Source organism: Hevea brasiliensis, chromosome 10 (assembly GCF_030052815.1).
Source record: "Hevea brasiliensis isolate MT/VB/25A 57/8 chromosome 10, ASM3005281v1, whole genome shotgun sequence".
Classification (NCBI taxonomy): domain Eukaryota; kingdom Viridiplantae; phylum Streptophyta; class Magnoliopsida; order Malpighiales; family Euphorbiaceae; genus Hevea; species Hevea brasiliensis.
Genome location: NC_079502.1, coordinates 2,500,187 through 2,509,636, shown reverse-complemented (window position 1 = coordinate 2,509,636; position 9,450 = coordinate 2,500,187). Strand labels below are relative to the sequence as shown.

General features: G+C 32.9%; 1 protein-coding gene across 1 annotated transcript; it reads right to left on the bottom strand.

Annotated features, from left to right (window-relative positions):
• Positions 1-2,512: 2,512 nt before the first annotated feature.
• On the bottom strand, positions 2,513-7,856 carry LOC131169589 (receptor-like protein EIX2). Its single transcript, XM_058128774.1, has 2 exons — positions 5,307-7,856; positions 2,513-3,298 (listed from the first exon to the last, which is right to left on the bottom strand). Exons 1-2 carry the CDS (start codon positions 7,547-7,549, stop codon positions 3,094-3,096), a joined length of 2,448 nt encoding a protein of 815 aa, XP_057984757.1. The 5' UTR covers positions 7,550-7,856; the 3' UTR covers positions 2,513-3,093.
• Between the last annotated feature and the right edge of the window lie 1,594 nt (positions 7,857-9,450).

Sequence of the window (9,450 nt, the reverse complement as noted above, 5' to 3'; positions counted from 1 at the left end):
GTTGTGGTTTGTAGGGCTCAGGAGGTCTATGTTTCTCTTCGTGCGCTTCAATTTTCTCTTGACATTGTTCTGCACTCTCTTATTTTTCACTCTCATCGTTCCTTTTTCATTTTCTCTCTTCTCACTGCTTTCACTCTTCTCATCATTTAAACTTTTCCACTTCTTAAAGTAATAGCTTGACCTTTGCTCTCTTGGATTTTCTGGTTGACTTGGAAGTTTTCCAAAAGATTTAGCACTTGAGGAAGATGCTTGTTGTGCAATCTGATTTTCCAAAGATTCTGTTGTGTGTTTGCATCTGCTCCACCTTGCTTTCACCTCTCTCATCTCCTCATCATGCTTATTTTGGTTAGCAAGAATCGTTGTAATAAAGCTTCAGTGGTGGAATTTCGTTCTTCTTTGTTTTGGTGGAGGGTTCATATTTTTCTCTTGAAAATTAGGCAATGGTTGCCTATTTTCTGATATGGAACTTGACTTTCTTTGTTGTGGTTGAAAATTCGATTTTGAACTTGATTTTGGTGATTTCCCCATGAAAAGTTGGGATGATTCCTCCAATTTGGATTGTAAGTTTGAGAATAAGAATTCCCATTTGTTTGTTTCCATAATTACCAACATATCTCGCTTGTTCTCCATAATCTACTCCACATTGGTAGTTTCCTCTGCATAAGCCACTTATTGTGAACTTCCATGATGATGTTGAACTAACCAACATACTCAAGTCTTCCATCTTCTTAGCAAGGACATTTGTAAGTGCATCAAACTTTGCATTAATCATGTTGAATGGATCAAGATCATACATTCCAAAGACTTGCCTTTTTGAGTTGGAGTGGTCCTCTTGGACTACTCCAAAGATGAGTATTCTTTGCAATTTTCTCCAATAGCTCATAAGCTTCATCTTCATGCTTCATAATAAATTCTCCTCTGTTTGAGCATCAATAATCCCTCTAATTGCAGGAGTGACATTTGTGTAAAAATTCTGATTTATCATCCATTTCGGAATGGCATGATGTGGGCATAATCTCTCTAATTCCTTCCATCTAACATCCATGACTCATATAAAGTTTCATCTTCTCTTGGTCTGAAAGCTGTCATTTGATTCCTCAACTCTTGAGTTTTTCCAGGTGGAAAATATTGTGCAAGAAATGCATCAGTGAGTTGCTCACAATTTGTAATGGAGTTGTGAGGTAAAGAGTCAAGCCAATCTAATGCTCTATCTTTCAAAGAGAACGGGAATAGCTTCAATCTTGCTGCATCATCTGACACTCCAGGTTGTTTTTGCATGTCACAAATCATAGCAAACTTCTTGGTGTGTGTGTGGATTTTCAGAAGGATGCCCTCCAAATTGAGAATTCTGAATCATTTGAAGGACTCCAAAATCCATCTTGTAGCTATTTGCATCAATTCTTGGTCTTGCTATGCTCTCTCTCAAATCATCAAAACGAGGAAAAGCATGATCCATCATACTTCCCCTAGGCACGTTAGCATTAACAACTTCTTCTCCTTGGGCTTCATTTTCATTGTTTTGACCATTTCCAGCATTATCACCAATTCTAATTCTTTCATCAGCCATGTCTGCTTCTAATTCAGTTTCTCTCAAAGCTTCTTTCCTTCTTCTGGTTTCTTTCTTGTTGGCTTTACAAAATTTCTCAATTTCAGGATTGAACAATAAGGATGTGTCACTTGAGCTTCTAGCTCTTCTCATAAAAGATTAAAAGTACCTGAAAAAGAACAAACAAACACAAAATGAAAAGATAACAAAGATAAAACTATAAACAACTAAAATAATAAAAAATTCAATATTAAACAAACAACTCCCCGGCAACGGCGCCAAAAACTTGATGTGTCCCTACCGCAAGTGCACGGGTCGTTCAAGTAATACAGTAAAGATATCGTTCCCACGAGGAGTTGTGTTAATGATTGAATTTTTGATATAAAAAGTTGGCTGAATTGAACTAATTTCAAAATTAAAACAATAGATTGAATGGGTATTGGAGTGTGAAATTTATATGTGCAAAATTAATAGTCTATTCAACTATGTAATGATTTAACTAAAATTGCATCAAATTGAAATAAGCAAGTTCTAATATGGCAATATTCAAAATGGCAAGCAATTAAATTCGATTAGAAATTAATAATGGTAAAAGGCGATTCCGGAGTTTGGGATTTCATATTCGAGCTATTTTGGGATTTTAAATTGGTTATCCAATCTTGTGAAACTAATGGGTTTTAAGGAGATTAATTCTTAAATCCTTTGAATTCCCTTTCGAGTGAGACAAAGAGTGCCTTAATCAAACTAATCCTACTTTCGTGGACTTAGAATTAATTAAGACCCATTAAGTTCTTTAATTAATCTGTGAATCCTCTTAATCCTTAGCCTATTTCTAGGTCTAGGTTGATTAAGTCCAATTTCTTGATTATCTATCACAAGGCCTTCTCCTTTTGGTGCTTCAACCATGGATTAAGAACATTACTTAATGGGATCCTACACTAAGCATGTCATTAAGCACACAAGAAATGATTAAAACTCATTAAGACCACAAAATATGGATTACCCAATCATAATCCACAAAATATCTCAAATATTACAACCCTTACTCCAGAATCAAAGTCAAACTACTCACTATCCATAATGCTTACAAGATATAATGAGTTTAAATGGAAATAAAGCTTTAATCTAAGCTAAGGAGTAAGAAATTAAACACTAGAAATGTAGAAAAATGTAAGGAAAGAAAGAAATCTGCAAATCTTGGTTGAAAATGGTGTGGAAGGTGAAAGTGACTCTTCAAATTCTGCCTCTACTCTCCTTTCCTTTTCTGCTCCTTGTCTCTCCTTGTCTCCCCCTCTAAAATGGGAAAATGAGACTATTTATAGCATTTTTCTGACATGGAGCCCTAAAATGGTATGTTCTAGGAGGAATTATCTGAGGGAATCTTTTGCCAGCTCATTAATGAACTCTTTATGGGACTGCATAAGTAATGCAGTCCCTTATGCAGTTTTCGGCTGTTTCTGAGTCACTTATGCGAAACTGCATGACTTGGTGCATAGGTTATGCACAATTTCGTGAAGGTGCATAAGGGAGGCGAGAATGTGCATAAGCTATGCAGTCTCCTTATGCACATTTCGGCTGGTTCTGGAACAGTGATCTTTCTCCTTATGCAGATCTGCATAGCTTATGCGGCAAGTTATGCACAGTTTGGTCAATGCATATTTCAGCTTGAAAACTTGTTTTTGACACCTTTGGCTGTAGAAGATACTCCTCAATGGCAAAATTCTCTTTGGTCCTTCAAAAACACCATTTTTCCTACAAAACAAAGTAAAAATCACAAATTAATGCAAAATTGACAACTATGAAAAACTAACTAATTAACTAATGAAATTAGCTAAAAATGACTAATAATCAAATAAAAATGGTTATAAAATTAGACCTAAATGACTATGCAAAATGTATGCATCATTTACTTGTAAGAAAATATAATATAAATCAATTATTAAAAGAATATGCATTCAAAACGAAAGTGTTTATAACATTATCAAGAAAGTGTTTATAGCATTTTTTTTTTAAATTATATATATATATATATATATATATATATATATATATATATATATATATATATATATATATATATATATATGTATGTGAAGAATTATAATAGTTAAAAATTATGATTTTGTAATAATTAAAATTTTTAATTTTTTTAATAATTAAATTAAAAAAAAAAATTTAACTTCATAGTTATATTCATATATTTTATATGTAAATTATATAGAATTAGTATGATTGCACATAAAAAATAAAATATATAAATTAAGATTTTAAATTTTAAATTAAAATTATGATTTTAAAAAATTTTAATTAAAAATGATAAAAATGGACGTATTAAAAATTATAAGATGCGCGTGCAACGCATGTGTCACCAAAAAAAAATAGTAATAATTAAAAGAAGAAAATTGCTTAAAGTCAAGATATTCGATTTGTGAAAGAAAGAGTTTGAAAATGGAGTTCGAGGAGATGGCCAATTTTTTGATAAGCAGAGCCGGTTTGAAGCACGTTTGGGCTCATGCTTGAACTTCAAGAGAGCCTCTCATTGATTTTTAAGCAATGTCTATTGTTCAGTTTGGTGGTTAGTTGAGTTTGGCATTAGGTAGTGTTATTAGATCTTTTGTTTGTTTTAAAGTTGTAGCAAATGAGTTTCACTACCCCAAAGAAATAGTGATTTATCTAGCTAGGAAGCCATAATTTCTTATTAGTTCTGCGTTTTATCATTTATCTGAGGCCCATTTTGAAAGAAAAAAAAAAAAAAAGGAATAAACTTTGCTAACAATACTTGTATTTCACTTTATGATAGGATGAATAGATTTTTTTATTTCTAATGGATTTGTGAGTTATATGCATGCTGCAATAGTGATCATGGCATGCATGCAATGTATTAGTATATATGCTTTCTCTTTTCTTCTTCTTATCTTCTTGAGAGTGTGATGGCAAATTATGATCAGGTTATTTAAATTCAAGTATGAATTTGAATTAGACTTTTTTTTAACAGTAAGCATGCAATTTTTTTAAAATTAACAGCCACGAAAAACTTAACATGAGCGCATCCTTCTAAGCCCGGTCAATAGACATCCCTAATATACCCATTCTAGATGCGGCATGTTAAGTGGAAAAACCTGGCAAGAAAATACAAACCATCCAAGAAAACCCAGAAATAGCTAAGACAACACATCAAGCCAAAATGGGAGGATTAAAACCCATAACAACACTTAAGCACCAAGATCAAACAAAAGGACACATAACTTAACATAAACTTCAAGAGCAGGGTAGTTAAACTCTCATAACAACAGATGTAAAGGAGCTACAGGAACACAACAAAATCCTTTTGATGCAGATCACCTTGCTTCACTAGTTGATCAACGATGGAGTTATCTTTGTGTAAAACATGAACAAAGGATACATGAGGTAGTGACATCTTGAAATTCAGGGCTGAGTTGATCGTGAATCAAAACTTACCCTAGTATGAATTATTATTTATTTATTTTTTCTCTTTGAACTTGGTTGTGTTTTGGTACAAACGGAATGATATTTTGACAATCCTAGCACTCGAGAAAACATCAACTCTTTCCACGAGGGAGTCTTTCAAATTTTAAGGATGATAAAAACCGTAAAAAGTAACTAACTATAGTAATAGTATCTTCTCTTACAAATTCTCTCTAAAAACGCTGAAACAACAAAATAAAGCACTATCATAACAAACACAAATAAGACATTGACATAACTATAAATCTTTAAAAACAACTTCAACAATCTTTACCTTAAACTCCACCAAATTTTGTGCCCCAAATAATCCAGGAAATGAAAATACACATATCTCCATCGTCTATTAATAGCTAGAGGTCCCAACACACTCCAAAAGCCCACAATGAATCCAAGAGCCATGCTCACATAGAACCAATCCACTTCAGCACCATCACCCTTTCCTTTCTCTTCATCTTTTCCATTGTTAAGTATAACGCCATTTTCGCTACAATTCTCAGAGACTGGAGGTCCACATAGTCCTTTGTTGCCAACAAAGCTAGAAGAGCTAAAAGTCAGCAACTGAGTGCTTGTAGGAATTCTCCCACTCAAATTATTATTGGACAAGTTCAACAAGTTCAGAAATGTTAGATTTGTGATGCTTTGAGGAATTGCTCCGAATAATTGATTTTGAGAAAAGTCCAAAACTTCTATCATTTTCATATCACCAATATCCTCAGGAATCTTTCCAGAAAACAAGTTATCTGACAAATTAAGAGATTGTAATGATAGAAGACTTGTTATTTCTTCTGGAATCTCTCCTGATAAATTATTGTCAGAAAGATCTATACTTTTCACGAATTTTAGAATTTTCTCATACTCAACCATTCTTCCTTTCATCACAATCAATGCATCATCTCCGAAATATAAATATCCAGAAGACACATTAAAAACTTGTGCTACTGAATCAATTTTAGTCATTGAACTAAAGTTTTTAATGCAACTTGGGAAGATGCCAGAGAGATTATTATGGGAAAGGTCTAGAATCTGCAAAGAAGCCAAATGACAAAGTTCCTTAGGTATATGCCCATGAAACTTGTTTGCACGAAAGATGAGAATAACCAAATTGGAAAGCCTTTCCCCAATCCATGTTGGAATGTGCCCGATCAGTTCATTTTCACCAATGTCAAGTGTGGTCAACTTCGAACAATTTTGAAGTGACAAAGGTATTTCACCTGAGAGGTTATTATTACGAAGATGCAAGGATTTAAGGGACGTTAAAGCCCCAATCGACTTGGGAATATTGCCACTCAAGTTGTTGTTGTTTAAAGTTAAAAACCACAGTTCTGGCCAATTCATCCAACAATCTGGTATTTCTCCGGATAAAAGATTATTGTCAAGGTTAAGATTAATCATTCCCTTCACTTGATTCTTCTTATAACAAAGGAAGTGGGATATGGAACCTGAAAATGAATTATTGTGAAGAATCAACGTTTCCACACTGGCATAGATCCAAGGTAATGGACCACTGAAGTGATTTGAACTCAAGTCAATCGATGAATAAGATGGATCAATATTAGGGATATGAGGAATGGTCCCATGGATTTGGTTGTGAGAGATATTTAAATAGTGAAATTGTGCAGACATGTTCCAGAACCAGTAGGGAATACTAGAAATTTTTGTGTTTGACAAATCCACTTCACGTAAATATTTTAGAGAATGAAGCCATACCGGAAATTGTGGGCCAATAACCCAAGATCTCAATCTTAAGAATTCAATATGGTCAAAAGGTGGAATCCAGTTCGAACAAACTCTCAACATCAAATGATTCTCAGAAGCATCAAACGATTCCAATTTTGTGAGGTTTGTAAAATGGATTTCAGAAACATTACCCTCTAAAAAATTGTGAGCAATATCTATCTCCACCACATTTGCAAGTGCTCCAAACCACACAGGGAGAGTTCCTGAAATGGAATTAACCGAAAGACGAAGGTTGACCAAATTCCTAAAATGGCTGGGATGATTGGTCAAACAACCAAATAATTGGCAACCGTCTAACTCCAATGACTCTAGCCCATTTGAAACACATCCTGCAGATAGAATCTCAAGGATATCATTTATGTCTTGGCTTAGCTTCACTTCTAACAAAGAGAGGAACCTCAATTTGCAATGATTTTTTAACGATCTTGAAATTCCTCCGTCAAGTTCAAGTTCTTTGTTTGTTGACAAATCAAGGTTGGTGAGAGAGGTAAGGCCTGCAATGGCGCTAGAAATTTTACCTTGAAGGGAATTGTAAGCAAGATCAAGGAGCTCAAGGTGGCTACAATTGTATAACCAATTGGATATTGAGGAATTGAAATTGTTCGCATATAAATCGAGTTTTTTCAAAGAAGTGATGTTTTGAGGTTCACTAGAAATCGGACTTTCAAAGCTATTATGTGCCAAATTCACAGAAACTAGAGATCCAAGATGGAAAAACCATTTGGGAAGTGAAGAATTAAAAGTATTTATTGAGAGGTCAAGATTTTGGAGGGAAGTCATATTTTGAAAATCTTCAGGGATTGGTCCTTGAAATTGATTTTCAGCTAAATTAAGAGATGTAAGAGTTTTAAGATGAAAAATCCAATTAGGAACAAAAGATTCACGAAAATTATTAGATGAAAAATCAAGAATGGAAAGAGAGGAAAAGTTAACATTTAGAAGTGGGTGAAGATGCTGAAGACCACAATTTGACAAATGTAATTCTACTAGAGAAGGAAGTGTGTTTATCACTTTCAACCAATTGAAGGTTTGGCTAAGATTCACATTACTCAAATCAAGGAATTCCAGGAAAGAAAGACCAGAAAGCCATTGCAAATTCTCAACATAATAGCCAGCAGCATTGAGATAAAGGTAGTGAAGATTGGAAAGATTACCAAGTTCATGAGGAACCATTCCCCTAAATCCAGCACGCGAGGGATTGAGGTATCTTAGACTCCCCATAGAGCCAAGGAATTTGGGAATTTGAATTCCTTGAAAATCATTGTTGCTAAGATCCAAGTACCTCAAATGTTTCAAGTTGAGCAGAGATGGGCTAATCTTACCACCAAATGTTGACTTCACATGGTACTCCTTGTCTGCTTCCTCGTAATATCCTTCATAAGAAAGAGTTCGAAGATGAAGTTCAAGGACATGGCCAGTTAAGTTGTGGCAGATCACTCCATACCATGTACAACAATCCTCTTTTAACGCCTCAAGATGAGAGCCTATTTGAAGGATCTATGAGCTCATGCTTGAACTTCAAGAGAGCCTCTCTCTCGCGTGGACTGCAACCAGAATTGAAGTTTCCATAGCAGAGGCCAAGACTAATGGTTGCAATCCAAAGGAAACAAATTGTAAATACAACACTCATTGTTTTTTCCATGAAATTATGTTTGGTGAAAGAACCTTGCCGCTCGGATGCTATATATAGTGCTCCACTACTTGCTGTTCTTTGTAATCCACTATTAAGAATGGTATGTCGTCACAAGCTCCCATTACGTGAATTTGATATTTAAATCAAATCAATTTTTTTATTAATAAGTCTAGCCTTAGATGTTACTTATATGACAGAGCCAGGTTTATGTATTTATTCTCCTAATTCCTTAGTTAAAAAAATTTTTAATTAATAAAATATTATTTTTAATGAAGTTTAATTAATTGAATTGATTTGATAAAATTGCAATAAATTTTAGAAATTAAACTTCAGTAATAAAAATTAAAAAAATTGAATTGGTATTGTGTCCGTAAGTATACAAGTCGTATCAAATAATAAAGTAATAAGTAAATTATCATTCGCACGAAGAATTGTATTCAAGTACTAAACTTATGGTTATTTTAATTATGTAGACTAATATCAATTTATTAAAAAACTAAATTAACTAAATGCAGTAATTTAAATGAAAATAATGAAAATAAAGAAAATAGACAATAGATAATATAAGTAAAGTTTTAATCTAAGCAAAAAAATTAACTAAATTAATAATAGGTAAGCAAGAACAAAGACTAATTGATAATAAAAATAATTATAGAGTTGGAGTTTATGCATAAATTAATTGAGATTTGTCTTGGTTTATTTAATTTTAAGAGAAAATAAAATTTGAAAGTGATTGATTCTGAAATCCTTTGATATCTTTTTCAAACAAACTAAAGACAAAATCAAACCTACTTTAAAACCATATTTGATTTATTTAAAACCCATTAAGTTCTGTAATCAATTAATGAATCCTATTAAATCCTAGTTTATTTTTAAAATAAAAATAATGTAGATATTTTTTAAAAATTATTAGGATAATATAGTTTTTTACTTGGTCAAAGAATAGTTTTAAAATAAATAGAAAGTCATAAGTAAAGTATTCTTACTTATAATTTCTAACTTATTTTAAGTAGTTTTTTAACTTATAAATTAAATCAAATGTTAATTT